Raw genomic sequence first — 16986 nt, 5'->3', positions numbered from 1 at the left:
CCCCCCCCCCCTCCACCCCCCGCCCGCCACCCCTCCCCTCAACCCCCCCTCTGAGCTGTGCAAGTTCAAGTGCACGGACGTGACGTTCCAGGCGAACTTGAACGTCAGGCGATGGACGGACACCCGACATACAAAAACATGGGCAGGGCCGAGGCACCCGAGTGGGAGTGGGAGTGGGAGGAGGGACGGACGGGACGCGCAATAACAACACCAATGGACGGTCATTAGAGGGAGAGAGAGAGAGAGAAGGGACGGGAGAGGGAGGGGGGCTGGACATGAGAAATAGACCCAGTGGAAGCCAATGGACATAGAGATCAGGGGGGCCGGACTAGAGGCACTTGGAGGGAGGGAGGAGTGTGTGAATGTGTGTGTGTGCGCGCGAGTGAGAAAGAGGCAGAGATGTCTAATGAAAGCAATATGCAGAGAGAGAGAGAGAGAGAGAGAGAGAGAGGTGGACGCAAAACAGGGCAAAGGAAGCCGCGGACAGGAGCTCACTGGATGGGGGCGGATATAACACTGCTGCATACAGACCGGAGGACTGTGTGTGTGTGTGTGTGTGTGTGTGTGTGTGTGTGTGTGTGTGTGTGTGTGTGTGCACTAAGTCTGTCGCGTGTGGTGGCCACTGCTTCAGTCTGAGGAAAGCGCGCAATGCTGTCCACAAACTCACCTGCTTGTCGCGCGCGTGCGTGTATATATATGTTCGTGTCCCTAAAGCGCGTGCACACAAGGCTATGTTAGGCACACAGAGAGGAAGAGATGTTAAAGTGTCGAGGAGCGCAGCTAACTATCCGGTTGCAGCGAACAGGACGAACAGGTTGAACGAGCAGCAGAAATAGAGACACAGTCTATAACCTGGTGGCTTCACATGTAATGCTTTGCATTTATATACACAGTGGTCTGTTACAGATTAAAATCACAGCCCGACCCCTTAAAACAAAGAAGGTATGTTACTATATGCAACACCTAACCATTCTTATTCAAAGAAAGTAATATAAAAACAGTTGTCTAGCAAAACATGTGCATGTGATTTATTGGAATGTGCCCCACAATGGTGCATAATTATTGAGCCTACATTTAAAACAAGACTTTTATTCTGAAGCCTTTATTTTGGTAGGAAAACATCTGAGCTACTTTCCTTTATAGAATCAATAATTTGTCTAACTTAAAGAAAAAGTTTGATTATTTTAACATGTATTAGTATATTTCAAGGGTAATGAATGTCTGATCTTTAGGTCTTGGTCAGTTATTCACAAGTGTTTGTATCATAAATTAAAACTCCGCCATTCTAATGTGAATAACGCGCACACTCTGTACAGTATGTGGAGGTGTACAGTATGTGTGTTGAGGGAGAGAGGGGCAGTTTAGAAGGGGCACTATAGGGTCCGAAGCCCCTCTGCCCGCCTGCTTGTCTGTGTCTGTATCTGTCTGCGTGAAATCTACACTGCAGACGTCCGCGTGCAGACCGTGGGAGCGCGAGCGGGCACATAAGCGCCCCGTGTAATAACTTTCAGATGTGCCTCAGGTTCGAGCTGCATACGGTACAGGGGAGGGTGTGTTGGTGGAGGGGGGAGTGTGGAGAAGAGAGGAGGAGAAGGAGGAGGAAGAAGAAGAAGAAGGAGAGGAGGGGGGAGAGATTGTAAATACTCTTGTAATAAAGGGGGTTTGGTAATATAAGACGCGCGGCTTAAAACGGCGAAGGCGCCGCGCATCCACGATGAGATCCGGGTTTTAAAACAGACGTATCACCGCGCAATATTTAGAAGAAGACAACAAAATGTGTGGACGAGGTGGAAGAAAAAGGGAATGGGATGATACAGGAGGAGAAGACGGGGAGACTCGCCCAAAAAGTGGCACCGGCAGGAGCCGCAGCGGCGGAGCTGCAGAGGAGAAGCCCGGAGATGGAGCTGCGGCGGCGGCGGAGCGGCGACTCTAGTGGTGCTTCGGAGACCTGGAGCTTCGCGCACTGACCGAAGAGGACGCGCACTTAATACCAAGGGGGTGGGGGTGGTGGAGGGGAGGCAAGGTAGAAAAAAGGAGGAGGAGGGAGGTGATGGGAGAGAGACAGAGAGAAGGAGAAGGAGAGAGAGAGAAAAGCCGGAGGAGGAGGTTCAACGTCAAGGGGGAAAAATGCATGACCAGTGAGTGAAATATTTTGCAGGTTGCAACTCGCTGCATGGCTTATTAGACGGACCGATGTATGGCATGAGTGTATGTGTGTTCGCGTGTGCATGTGCAAGTGCACGAGCACGAGGATTATCCCGCACTGGGTGATTATCCCGTTTGTGATCGTGTGTCAAAGTTCAGGCAGGTTTAAATCTTGCAGAGACGATTTTATGATTTAAAGCTAAAAACAATTTCATCTTAAACAATTAGTCCTCTGCTGGCAGCCATGAATGGTTACACTTCAATATGTCATTTATTGCATGCAGAATCATTCAGGCAGACAATTCAAAATAAGAATGATGACAGGATTCATCTGTACATTTTAACTGTATTCTGTATCTGTAGCTGAGCTGTCCGGCCGCTGCAGTTTAATGATTATCGACACATACAGTTTATTTTCTTGACACGCACCAGTGAAAGAAAACTGGACAATTTAAACGGAATCTATTTAAGGTCGGATGTAATATTACAGAGATACATAAATATTTTAAAACTGAATTACTGCAATATTTCCGAAAATAAGCAGCGCGCGAGCATACGTTTGGAGAATCGATTCAAAAACGTGATCAATATTTTCAGCATCAAAGTGGATCAAAAAGGTGCAGACGTTGAACGTGACGGGGAAGTTTAGTGTACACATTTTATCTTTGCATTTGGTCTATTTGGAGTATGAATAAATTACTATAATGAGATTTAGTTTGTTTCGATTTCAAGATTTGCAGTCAATAATTTCCATGATCGACCCCTCGAGACGCTCTTTCGCTTAATTTTACCTTAATTTCAGAAAACTGCTCGAGAAACTAACTGCTGTGTCAGTGATGGAGTCGAAACTCCTCTCGCATCCATGTGCATGGATACGGATTAAAGATGTGTTACAGGTAAACAGGAGAAAAAGCCAAAGTTGTTACTTTTGAAACGACGCGTCATTTTAAAGACCCTAACTGGGGGTAAATCGGAGGAATTCAGCTCTCTTCTCTGGGCATCGGGTGTCCTGGCTGGCCTGTTGGCAGTCTGGATGGCGACAGGCGGCCACCGCACCCACTAAACCTGATCCAGTAACACTAGACACGTTTACAGGCGGGGTGACACGGCGCAGTGTTCGGAGCGGGGTTTAAAACGTACAAGAGGAAGCAGAGACTTCATCATTTTAATTTTTATTATCAGGTTTATGACTTATCAGATATAGCCAGTCTTTGAAATTGGATTTAATTACTTCAGGCTAATACGCCAATAAGTTCTTGCACCCGCTGGCACCAAAACTCCAAACCTTTACCTTCACGCACAAAGCGGAGCGACAAACGGATGTCTTTCTAAACATACAGACAGAGTCCAAACCCTGCAGCTCATTTGTCAGGCGAAACTTGTTCTCCTGAGTTTAATAGAGCCCATGCCATCCCCAATCGGTACCCACACTTGAAGGGGGGGGGGGTCGTTTTTACGCTCCCTACACACACATCCGAGAACACTAACCTTGACCTCTCCCTACACCCCACTCCATCTGTTGGCAACAAAGAGTGTTTTTCCTTTTTCTCTTCCTCCCATCTCCTCCTCTTTCTTTACCTCCTCCTCCTCTGACTTATACACCCCCCAACGCACACACACACAACAAGTCAAGGCGGGACATTGATCAAAGCCCGCAGAGCTGCTCGGACTCAGGGAGCGCGCAGGGGAATCTCTATATGTAAATGTCAGCAGCGCGTCGCCGGGTCCGTCATACATCAGTCAGCCTGCATGTTTAATGCTGGAGGTGCAGCAGCAATCTGCATGCATGCATGGAGAAGCAGGGCTGGTTTGCATGATTGTGTATATGTGTGCATGGATTTATATCTAACCCATATTTAATATTTTGTGTCTTAACTGTGTCTTGACTCCTAGATTATAAACAAGAATAACCTGATCACAGGTAACGAAGTCACAGGCCGTGTTCAGGTGTGTGTTAAGAAAAGAGGGGTATATTTTGTGCGCCATATGTAGGCCACACTCTAACTTTATTCCTCCTATTCAGCACTTTCATTCGCTGGTTAAAGCGGATGCTGTACCCAGCCTATATATTCGGTACATATATGCACCTGAATGGACTTAGATAATGCTTCATAAACCAGTGAGGGGGGAGAATTTAGGTTCTGAAAGGAGCGTGAAAAGAGCGGACATGGCATCAGAGCGGCGGTGGTCACATGCGCGCCTTCCCTGCACGCACGACAGCTTCGGGGAAATTGAGTGACTGGGGCGCATTTCAATATATGGAAATGACCGGGGGGCTCCTGAGATAAATCAGCTCCAATCCCTGCACACCCCCAACCACCCCGCACACAATACCCCCCACCCACCCCCCCTCCTCCCCTTTCCATGCTCCTCTTCATACCTTAATTTCCCCCCTCACTCTCTGTCTCTCTCTGCCGCTGCTTTTGTTACTCTGTAGTGGATTCCAAAATCGTGCGTAAAGACGCGCGGTGTAAATTGACATTACAGGCGTTATTTAGACTGCAAAGTCAGAATGAAAAGCTTCATCAGATACATCCAACCTGTGGTGGAAAAGGCCTTACAGCTATTTCTTCTTAAATTAAAGGATCTGATCCCCAGTCTGTGATTAACGTGAGCAGAACGTGCGCTGACTAACATCAACTCCAAAATAATTTATTCTTTCATATTTGATTGTACATTTACATTAAATTTCGCGTCATTTGTCGACACAAAACCCACAGTTAGAATCCTTCAGGAGGCTTGTACACCGCTGGACTCTTTTGAGCAAAACCTAAAATTAGTTTTTTTGCAATTTAGTAAATCGGTAACGCTACTGTGATGCCAAGAAATTAATGATTAATTGTTAGGCCTCAGTTGATCTGTTTATTCCATTGTTCAACTGAAGTTATTAATAAACAAATTATGAATGTTTCATGATTAAAATCACAAAAATAGTAAGCATCAAAGAAAGCATTTTGACGAAGTAATTCTGTCACAATGTGCCCGTGCTGTGACGAAAACACAATTTTCTTGGTTTTCATGTTTTTATTTCCGATGGGAATTATCTCCAAATCCCTGTTAAATCTAGTCCCTGGCTTTTTGCGGAGGAATTTCAGGCTCTGGTCGTCCCTCTAACATCCCCATATATACGCACACATACCCGGTGCACCACCACCACACCTCCATCCACAAAAAGCTTTACAATGAAGGGAGCGAGGTGGATTTCACAACGTCCCATTATCACATCGGGGGATGTGCGCGCACGCCGTTGCGTCGGGCCGGTGGTATTAGATGAAATCAGGCGGGATTACACGGCTATAGACCAAATTATCAGACACAACCCCTCCCTCACACCCTCCCCTCATATCCTTCCCTCACATCCTTCCATCCGCATCCCTCCTTGCGCCCAATACAATGTGTGACAGTGATGTGACGGTGAATCCAAACTTCTTGCAAACATTTAAAACGGATTTTGCAGCTGGAATCTTTAAATTAAGTGACTTACACAAAAGTAAATCTCTTACTTTGCTACATCTTTGGGACTAATTGGAAATCCCCCCCCCCAAAAAAAGACCCCTTGAGGGCCCCAGAAAACAGCAGACCCCGCTGCAGACTACACACGGTCCGGTGTCTTTAGAGTCATGCACCGTGCACGTTCCCCTCTCCAGCCCTCCACCTCCACCACCATCCGCATCCATCCATCTGCCTGTAATGCACGGACGTGTTTATGGCCGCCGTAGTTAAGTCGTTGTTAATTTTACACTAAACGGGCTGTTATGAAGATGAATGACGGGAGGGGGAATGGCTCACTTGGGACAGCTGAGCGCCTTTCTGCTCTGAGAGGAGCCTATAGCTGTGGGGATGTAAAGGCAGGAGACGTGAGAGTGGAGTGGTCTGCTGGGGCCGATTTGTGTAGATGTTCTTAACATGTCGAGCTTATAAGTCACTAATGGTTTAAGGTTTGTGTGGTAGGAGCCGCTTTAGACCAAAATGCAACTCTGACAGTTTAATAAACTAATAAAACGGTAAAATAAAAGTAAAGATTAAAAACTTTGGAGTGAATTAACTCTTCTAACAGCCCCATAATCCTTGAAATAGGAGATCAAATCGAAAGCTCCACCAGGTCTAGTCGAGGTGACTTTCAGGCTTCAGACACGGACTCTAGCTCCCCCTAGTGTTCACATATCGCCAGTGTAAGAGCGCAGGGAAATGTGAAAGGGGCCCCTGACAGGATGAGGCCGCCGCCGGGGCCCCGCAGCAGCGACCTGAGCTTCAGGGTGGATGTAAAGGATGTTGTTGTATTTAGTGTATGTGATACAAAATTGTTATTATTCATTTAGATCAAATAAATAAACATCAACTTGGAGAAAATGTTGTTTATGATGAATTAAGATGACTAAGTTGCTCAAAATGGGGAGGGGGTGCGGTGTTATTAGTGCGTGTGGAATCAAACCCACATCATTAAAACATTTTGTTTATTGTTCGCAATATGCAGGAGAACAAAACTAATCTACATTTTAAACGTCAGGATTTTTGTTGCTGTTTCTTCGACAGGATTTTCAAAATAAAACCAAATCCTTAAATCCTGCAGCACCTCTCCTCTGTTGGTCGTGTTTTGAATCGTTATTGTCTATTTAATGGGATGGTGAGGGATAATTTATGAACGGATTAAATTGTTCTCAGTTTTAATCCTCCGAAAAGTTTTTCAGTCGCAGTCACAAAGATCGTCTTTGTGACATTTTGTTCATTTATTATCCATCATTTATTTGTTGCTTTTAATCTCTATCTAATCTGGTAAATCTACGGAACAAACCTGCGTCAGTACTTTCAGCTGCTTCCTTATTGTTATTACATTTACAATATTTAACGTCTTATTTTAGGATCATTCTTCTGGCTGTTATTAGGCGTCTCGTATCAATATTATTATCATTAAACCTGCAGGGCTAATTGCCTAACTAATAATGCCATTAAGGACAGAAACTATTTCACTATCTGAGGTTTAATTGGTGTAATTCTAAATATCGTCCCGCTGATTGAGTCTGTGAGGATTATTAATCGCGTCTAATAATCCCTGCGCAGTGATCAGCGGCTCGAAATGAAGTTGGATCCAGTAAATCTCCGCTGCTTCTTCTCTGATCGGGCTGCACCTCAGAGAGCTCAGCGATAAATCATGTTTTTTTTTTTATGAATATCCTGAGAAGAAGCAGAAGCTCGGCTATCTAATTAGATTAAGCGGTGGTGGTGCGGGGCGGTGCGGTGCGCGCCGGACGGACAGGGGAACATTGCGGTAATGACTGCTATCACTGCCGCGACTTTCTAATGGACTCAGTCAAACCAGGAGGGGCTTTTAAACCATTAACATCGCGGAGGGACATAACAAATCTAATGTGACATCCTACTGTGTCAGTCTGTCTGTTAACCACAAAGTCCCGGGCAGCCCCCGTGTCTCAGGTCAGATCAGTCCCAAACTTCTGCCATCACGATCTGGATTTCTGAGGGCAAAGTGGAGCGATGGCTGCAGACTGACATCATATAATTATCATAAGTGGTCAATTATATGTTATATGGTTATAGGAGATCACACAGGGAGAGCAGGACACACCTCAGTTTGTCTTTTTATTCTCTTGTGCCCTCCGACATCCCTCAACACTTCTCATCTCTCCGCCGCGCTTTATATCCCAGTTTATTTACCATAATAAAATAGATTTAACAAAAAAAAGAATTAATTAGAAAAACTTTCAGCTTGAATCGTCCCAAAAGTTCACGATAAGACAAAAGTGTCTTTATTAATTCATTTATAATGTATTCATTTTAGTAAAGTCGCAGGGTAGAGCCATGACTGAAGACTGACAACACATCATTATCATAAGTGTGTCTGCAGATCACACAGGATGAACAGGTCGTACCTGACTTTGTAGTTTGGGTCTCTTGTGCTCACAAGTAAAGACGCTCAAACTGCTTCCGTTCATCTGTGACAAAGTGCACGAGCTTATAACCGTCGGGGACACCGGGGTTAGTTACACATTTTACTCACACATTAAAGAAAGACACATCTCACAACCGTCATTCACACACTGGCGAGCTGGGGGTCTCAGTACCACCATGCTTGGTTGCTGTAATATTTAATGTTGGTTGTTCCTGTTTTAAAAAATTCTAACATGTTGGTTTCGTAAGCTAAAGATGGTAAAGAAGTTTTAATAAAATCATCTTTTAAATTCTCCTTAGAGCTCTTTGTGTTTGTGTATTTGGTGAAACCATGAATGTGACCCTCGAGCATGTATAGGAATGATTCACTGTAGAAGTCAAATAAAGGAATTTAGTGTTGAAAAAGTTTCAACTTTTATTCAAGCTTAGTTTCCTAATAATTCCTTATGAAAATATATTGTACAATCCAACAGTAAAGATTCATCTCCATCTCCATATTTATATCAATAAGAGCAGTGGGCAACCACACAAGCTCCCTGACCACTTTACAAAGGTTTCATGCTAACACGTTTTTACAAAGACACCACACATTCACATTCAAAGCATTGATAGCTTATCTTTTTAACAATGTTTGATTATGAAATACTTCATTTCTGAGCCTAATGGACACCAACATGATAAACCACTCTGACTCCATCAAAATTACAAATGATCTTCTCACCTCAATTTTGTTGTGAGCAGATAAAAATGAGCTCGACGTCAGGACAAGTGTTTGAGATCAGCATGATGAAACAGCGCCCTCTAGTTTGAAAAGCACAGTGCTGCAACCAGTCTCCTCCTTTAGGTGACAGAATAATCGCAGCTCAACGTCTGTTGTTATATTTAAAGATCCTGATTCAGCTTAAAGCAGAGAGGAGAGCAGACACATAGGGGAGGCTGGGGACGGATGCAACACTCTGCAGACTATTTGGACTAAATCAACCACAGTTATTTATATTGAACTTCCGTCTGCTTTTAACCCATACTGTTTAAACAGGAGTAGGTTACATATGACAAATAGTTCTCAGATTTGAATGGAAGAAGTCAGACCTGGGGACGATGATATTACAGTACCATTTATTTATTTAGTAATATTTATCACGTAACAGTTTGGGAACACAGGCCTACCTTGAGCCAATGTGCAGATGTTACAGATGCCGACATGCCGTTTAACCTGTTTTTATTTCAAAATGAGACACAACAAAAAACTTTCATTTAACACTGTAAAAATAAATCAGCCATAACAGAACCCATGTGCTAGCTAGACACACTGCGTTGCTAAGTACTGCTCATGGTGGATTCATGTTGGGTCGGGTTTGGGCTCTAAATAATATAAAAAGAAGAGGACGGTCTGGCCTGCTCTGTTTGCAGAGTGTCTTGAGCTTTGGTTATGATTTGGCGCTATACAAAAAAAACAAAAAACAGTACACTGTGAAAAATTACAGCTCATATAAAAATTCTCCCAAGCTAAGCATTTAAATGAAAGCAGCATCACATGTCCAATGTGTTTGTTCCAGCCTAGGGGAGGGTCTAAGTGAGCATGTGCAAAAAGATGTGACATCACTCAGACATGTTTCTGATGGAAGGAGACTTTTTGCAATCTGTTGAAGCAACCTCACTCAGTCTCACCTACTGCAAATTTTATATTTTGCAACTTTGGAAAATGAAGAAGAATTGACCTGAATGCAGGACGTAAAGAGTTTGATGCTACCGGGGTTCGTCTCCCACAGCATTGAAGCGTCACACCCTCCCCAGTTTAGAAGCTACTCCTCTGCCCTCAGTATGAAGACAACCTTGTGATCTGTAGTGTGACTCTGCAGGCACAGACAGCACAGAGAGCTATTCAGCTCACATGGAACAGCAAACACCTGCTCACACGGCTCTTTCAGCTGATCACGCCATCGAGAATATAAAAAGAGTTTAAGGAAAGAGAAACACTTTTGATCTTGGAGGCGCTGGTTTAGCTCAGTTGCTAGAGCAAATGCCCCATGAAGTGAGGCTTCAGTTGTCAATGCACTGATATATCAGGTTCGACCGCATGCTCTCCTCCCCACATTTCCTGTCTCGCTGCAGCTGTCCTATATAATAAAGGCAAAAACCCCAAAACATTTTGTTTATTTACTTTTATTCAAACATTGCAGCTTAATTAAAAGTGACTTATTTCAAGTGGAATAATTTGATGTGTTCCCTGTGATTTTCTTCCCAGGCTCCCCAGGTACAATGATCACCTGGAAACATGAAGCCTCCTTTGTGGAGAGTAATCTGAGTTATTTTAAATTCTGGACGAATAGTCTTCATTTTAGATCTGGATAAACAATATATTTAGATTTAGATTCAATAAAAAGCCAATATGGGTGTTTGCATTTAGGAACCTGCGGGTGTGAACATTTGAATCCACCCACAGGTAGAAACCTGGGTCAGTTTTTCTATCAGTAAAAAAGAGAAAATTAGAAACAAAGAAATTTTCTTTTACAAATTTTATCGGTCTGTTTTAACTGCTCTTACATGAACACAAAAATCATGAATCATCACCAAACACCTTTAAGTTGTAAACAATGTCTCAGACTGGTGTTTAACATGAATAACTGCAGTGAATATACAAAGAACAAATATTGAAAATCCACTTCTGAGACATCCTCCTCGATCTCTGCTTCAACTTCAATCTCCTCTTCTTCTGGTTCAAAAATTCAGTCCAGTTGTTCAGTCTGAAATGTGTGGTTCATGTGTGGTTCATGTGTGGGTGTGTATGGGGATGTTTTCCATCTGATGGATGAACATAATCTAGTTATATATCCCATTCATTTCCTTTGGATGACATTTTTGACTGGTGACACCACAGGTGTTACAAAGCTGACTAAACCACTCAAAATTCAAGGAAAGTGGAGATCAGCAGTTTTGTTCAAATTCCTGGTGTGGAGGATATTGTAAGGCCTCGAGGCAATCAAATGTAAAACACAATATTTATGATTGATGAAAGTTGTAAATCGGTCAGATTTGACCCGAACACGACAGGAGGGTTAAAAAGTCTTATGATCACTAATATGGGCAAATTCATTTCAAAATAAAGGATGGCAAGTTTCTTGATTTCCAAATCAATGTAAAGCGGTGTTTATGGTAGGAGAGTCACTTACCCTTGTGCATTCTGAGCCTGCTGGCAATAAGGGCAAGCCTCATGAACTACTTAACGTATAAATATTAAACTAGCATCAAACAATCCAGAAAGTCCATCAGTTATCAGCTTGGACTCTTCTTGAAACATGAGGAAAATTCATCAGTCCTGAGTGTCCTTACATGCAATGACCTAAGTGCCTGCATTTATTTTGAAGGAGTTTTGGCTTCTAATCCAAATGAGCAACACGTACAGTACTTGTAGTGACCATTTGTCTGAAAAATGTAATATATATCAAACATAAGTGGCACTCATACACCATTGGGCTGTGGTGTATGCGGACAAAAGAAGTCCACTGTCCATCAGGGGCGTTTCTATGGGGTAGCCTGAGGTAGCCATCCCCGGCCAACCTGGTCTGATTGTTCACCCCTAATGCCACCCTATAATCCTAAACTATGTCCATCTGCCTGAGGTCAGAGGCAGGACTTATTGGTCTGTGTAGCAACAGGCTGCTAGTAGCTTAAGTGGCTAGCAGCCTGTTGCTAGCAGTGATGTTGTTGATACTTTATACTTTGACTTTTGGAGAAACATCTCTTTTTTGAGTCCCTGGAATTAAGTATGGAAGTCATTTCCATTGAAGCCATTCCATTTCCATTACTGTGTGCTCACAGTAACCAAGGAAATGTCGTTTCATCACAAATACATATATATATATTATTAGATGCGTTATGATTTTGTCTTCCTACCTGTGTGTGTTCTGAGGTTTACCTGTTAAAGCTGAACTGTGTATAAATAACGTTCATGTGATTTCTCTCAGTCAATTAAAAACCATTTGGAATAAACTCACAAAATGTTGTTACATTATACTAAAATCGCTCTGCTCATTATTAAATCAACCACTTGTCACATTTTATTACTGAGTAGCAGACATGAATTCAGTTTCCTGTGTACTGATCAAAGTTTACCTGGATAATAAAACAGGTCATATGGACAGACCACTCTCTACAATGTTTCTATTCTTAAACTGACACAATCCCACTGCTCTTAAAAATAGTGAGTTACTGTCAAAGTTAAACTGGTTCACATGTCTATCACAAACACTAAGAATTCCCAGATGGCTACACAAAGCATCACCTCTGCCCTGTTTCATCCCGGCTCCTCCAGTCAAGACTCTGGACCTCGGGCGGCTCCTGATGGCGGGGGCAGCACATATCTGCCACAAGTGTGAAAATTGTGTATACACCACTAATATGTGCATAAAATCTGGAGCAAGGAATGAAAATGAAAGTCCACTGGGCTCAGAAATTAAGTTAGTGTGCAGCAGTTGAGCCGTCCTACTATCAGATCACAACACTAGTTTAAAATAAAAAAGGCACCAGTTGTAAAAGATTGTAAAATCTGACTTGTCCCTGTCCACGTGTTTACAGTATCATTCTTCCCTCATCATGTATGCTGCAAAGCTTTCCTTTCCTCGTCAAAGTGTTAGCTACGGAAGCCCTAAGTGGACATGAACCCAGACATTTTATTTGCATTTATATATATACTCCATTTTCCCACGATAATGAGTCAATGTCAGTTGTTTTCTCAAGATCTCAAATTATTTATCCTGGGATAGCAAAGGTTTTTTTTTCCTTGTGATAACGTGAAGAAAAAACAACAGGCCGGTCTCTGTGATATTACAGAGCAGGACATGCCACCCTGCCATTGCCCACACTAATGAGGTAAGCCAAACCTGTTTCTATGTTTGTTTTGTGCTTTGTTATGAACTGAAACTAACTTGTTATCAGGGGAAAACCAGCGTTGTCATCTCGAGATAATGAGATAAATGGGCTTCCGTAGTTAGGATTACACGACTAGATCAATATTTTTCATTGCATGATAAGCTCCGAAATTGTCTTCTTGACTTGCCTTGTCATGGTGCAATCATGATAAGCTGACGACAAAAAAGGATGGTGAAAAAAAACCTCTTTTGCATCGATGTTGCGACACATTTACTCACCTTCCTAACCATGTATAGTAAAAATACAATTCATTTTCCAGTTGGCTTTAGGTGAAGCAGGTGTACAGTGCTGGACATTTTGCTGTTCTGTGAGAGTTGATGAGTTTGGAGTCCCAGACAAAAGATGTAAACTTTCTCTAATAATTTCACCATTCACGAGCTGTGGAGCTCTGCTATTCAGTACTAATGTGTATTTTGCACTCCTACATTAGTATACACCATGTGTCATGTTATCTGTTTCGTCTGTGTCTGTTACATGACAGAAGGAAGAAGAAATGTGAGCATTTTTAACATGTTAATGTCTGTAAATCTCACTGCTGTGTGCTGAACTGTTGGACGATGTCTGAAAATGTGCATATGTATTTAAAACTTCCACCTGTATTTTTTTAAGAGTAAAATAAACACCATCAGGAGGTATTTTATAAATGAATTGTAATCCCTTGTAACACCACAGGGTGGCAGTGTGAATCCAGGATAAGGACTGCAAGGGTCAGTCCAAGCTGAAGATGAAACTGTTACCCATAAAGATCTGGTGTGAAGTAAATGTAAGAAAACCCCAAACATTATAATCTATAATCACTGATTATGACATTAATCCATCACCAGTTTAATCTGATTATATTTTGATTTATTCCTGTTTCTTAATCATTGTAATGCTGAATGCCATGATGTTCAATATGTCAAAACGTTATAATTATATAATAATGTCACTTAACGTTATTATATAAATTAAAAAGTAAAAAGAAGCAAACCACATTTGAATAGTTTGTTTATGTGTGTTTACCACTGAAGCAGGTGAATTCAGTGAACCATACACACACACACACACACACACACACGGAACGATCCTCCACAGGTTTGATTGGTGGGAAAGCAAGGCATCTCTCTTACCTTTAGACATGAAGCTGATGGATCCAACAAGAAGATGTTATATGCATAAGCTCTAAAATATATCATGATATAAAGTCTTGTTCTGGCTTCTGTGTGTACCTGCACCAGTAAGAAACAGACTGGTCACATCCACAGTGTTAAATAAGTCTCTGAATGAACCTGCTACACAATAACTTGAGACCACTCTGTTTGAAAAAGCCATCATCTTCTTCCACACAGTCTTTTATTTGTAAATAATAAAAATGAACTCTTGAATATAAAACATACACATCAGTAGAGCCACATCTGTTATACAAACAAGAACTGTTGCAGTGAATACTTAGTCTTTCGTCTAAAATTGTGGTTTGGGAGTGGGGAGCCATGGGCTGTAAACAATCAGTATTCCTGGAGTAATACTGACAAAGGAAAGGGCAGTCGGCCACACCGCCAAGGGTTTCAACAGAAACATCCGCAAAATATGTCTGCAAAAATTAGATTTCTCATTGGCTTTAGAAGTCCAGTCCAAACCAATATAATCATAAACAGGGAGAGGGGACTCAAGGAGGAGAAAATAAACTTTGTTCCAATTGGTTCTACTTGATTTTCTGCAATCAGGACAAAAATAAAGGCCTATTAGCGCCCCCTTGTGGCTCCGGGCCGCTCAGCAGCTCGAGCACATCCACAGGACGCAAATTCCCTTCAACGAGACCAGGAATGTTTGTGTGTCAGCAATGTTTTGTTTGTTCTTAACTTAAGTTCAAGCCTCTCTTCCTGGTTTGTATGTACAAGGTGTGCGTGTGTGTGTGTCGGTGACGGGTGTACAGTCAGATACACTCTTTTATATTCATATATCTATATCTTTATAATTTCTGTCAAACTCATAATGATACTTCATATACATTTAGCTGTTATACACACATTCTCTATCTCTGTCTCTAGCCCCGACTGTGTTAAACTACAGTTTAGACACCTACACCCGCAGATACGCCAGGGGCTCGAGTATGCTCAGTACTACAGAACAGCACTGTTGTTCAAAGGGTTCAAAGAAAAAACTGAAACAAGATTTTTTTACGGAGACTTCTTATATGTATATTTAGACCCAGAGTGATAGGCGTGGCCTGGGCGGAGTTGTCCCCCCCTATTGGTCCGCTCCTGTTAGGGGGCGGGGATGGCTTGGCTTTTCTCTGTTTGTATTCATATTCAGTACGAGCAAACTGTACAAGAACATGCAACATACAAGCTGGCCTAAAAGTATGTGGAACTAACACACATAGTCTAGTCTTTTTTTCTGTTTATGTTTTTTGAGAATTGTTTGTTAATTTGTCTCGTCTTCTATTTTACAAAAAAGTAGAGAACAAAACAAAAAACGAAACAAACAGAACAAAAGAAACATGCATGCAGCTTGGGGGCCGATCCGGGGCGTCCCCGAGTCATGCTGCTCCCTCCTACAGGGGGAGTTTGAGGGGTCAGGAAGGGAGGAGACCAAGGATGGGGGTGAGGGTTGGGCAAAGGATGTTCGGGCGAATGTGACCGGACCTTTTATGGTCGGCCTTTGGCGCAACATTGCTCGAAAAAAACATACACGCACACAGAGGGAGTCTGCACCTTATGGTTCCTTTGTGAACTCTGGGCAAACGTAAGACAAAAACAAAAAAAAGATTGCAAATGAAATAAAAGCAAACGTGCATTGGCCTCTATTTTCTTTCTTCTTTGTTCGGACAAAGAAAAAAACGTTCCGTTTGCCTCCGTGGACGAGTCAAGCTTCTCTTGTGCTTGCTTTCATAAATCAAAACAAGGCTAAGAATGTGCACGTGCATGTGCAGGCTCCCTTCACCGAAAGAGGTTACCAAACCATGCCACACCGCTGCCCCTCCCGCTCATTATGACTGCACTGTTACAATGGTAACACGGCAGAGACACCAGCCAACCTTAAAGTGACGGTACAGCTGCACGAAGCTTATTCCGTTTGCTACTTACTAACTCCCACACATTGTCTTCACCACTCATCCCTGCGACCTAGCAGTAAGCTCTGCTCTGATTGGCTGGAGGGCTACTAGGTGGAGGACTCCACTTTGATCAGGTGCTCTGAAAGGGGCTGCACAGGAATGTAATGAGAAAAGAAAGACAGAAAAGCAGAAGAGAGAAGGGAATAATGTTGGACAGAAACTCCAGTGCTGTTGCTCAGAGAAGTAAACAAAGACAGTAAAGGTTTGAAAGTAAAAAGGCATACGGAGGAGGAAGAGGGAAGGTGTGAGACGTGATTGTCAGACTCCAGCTTAGCTTTGATTGGCTAGTTCTGTCTCTCCCTCTCTCTCTTTCTCTCTCTTATTCCCTGTCGCTCCGTCTGGCTTTTCATTGGTTGACCGAGGGCTTCTAGATGTCGTCCTCGGGACGTGATCTTGCCCTCTGCTCAGTTCTGGTCCAGTAGCTGTGGTCCATTATTTTGTCATTTAAGGGATATTTGGGGTGGGGGTTGCGGTCGCCATTCGGTCACTAGGACCGAACGCCCGGTGGCGGTCCTGAGCTGTCCAGTGACGTCTGAGACGCCAGCCGCGTGAGCGGAGCTAATGTAGGGTCCACCAATGAGGATGGCGGAAATAGTTTATACCAGCCAATCACCGTGCTTGAGAGGTCCAGGTCCTCCAATAGAATCTGTGCTACACCCATAAAACATTTGTGGTCCAATCGTCCATAATCGCCCCAAACTATCACCTAGAGGAGAAAATGGTGCAGATAAGTTAACAAGCATAATGACTCTGAATCATTTTTTAATGCATACAGACACAGACATAAGGGCTTCAAAGCCCCAGAATAACCTGACTCCAGGCTTTAAAGCACACTTAATGCTTAGGTAACACTTTTAGACCAGGTAAATGGACGTTCAAGTCAGGACATCAAAGATTAAAAAACACTGAGCTGT

At 42.9% G+C, this 16986-nt stretch overlaps 1 protein-coding gene across 9 annotated transcripts in view; it reads right to left on the bottom strand.

The window, feature by feature from the left end:
• Nucleotides 1–14288: 14288 nt before the first annotated feature.
• rims1a (regulating synaptic membrane exocytosis 1a) overlaps nt 14289–16986 on the bottom strand; it is a 114567-nt gene continuing 111869 nt past the window's right edge. For all 9 annotated transcript variants that reach the window (XM_069658379.1, XM_069658371.1, XM_069658375.1 and 6 more), the window contains one exon: nt 14289–16778. In XM_069658379.1, the coding sequence (XP_069514480.1) occupies nt 16560–16778 (219 nt within the window). In that variant the 3' untranslated portion in view covers nt 14289–16559. The remainder of the gene's footprint in view (nt 16779–16986) is intronic.

Source organism: Semicossyphus pulcher, unplaced genomic scaffold, assembly GCF_022749685.1.
Source record: "Semicossyphus pulcher isolate SPU_LCO1_2020_fin unplaced genomic scaffold, fSemPul1.0.p SCAF_12, whole genome shotgun sequence".
Lineage (NCBI taxonomy): Eukaryota > Metazoa > Chordata > Actinopteri > Labriformes > Labridae > Semicossyphus > Semicossyphus pulcher.
This window is presented reverse-complemented; position numbering and strand designations above follow the sequence as displayed.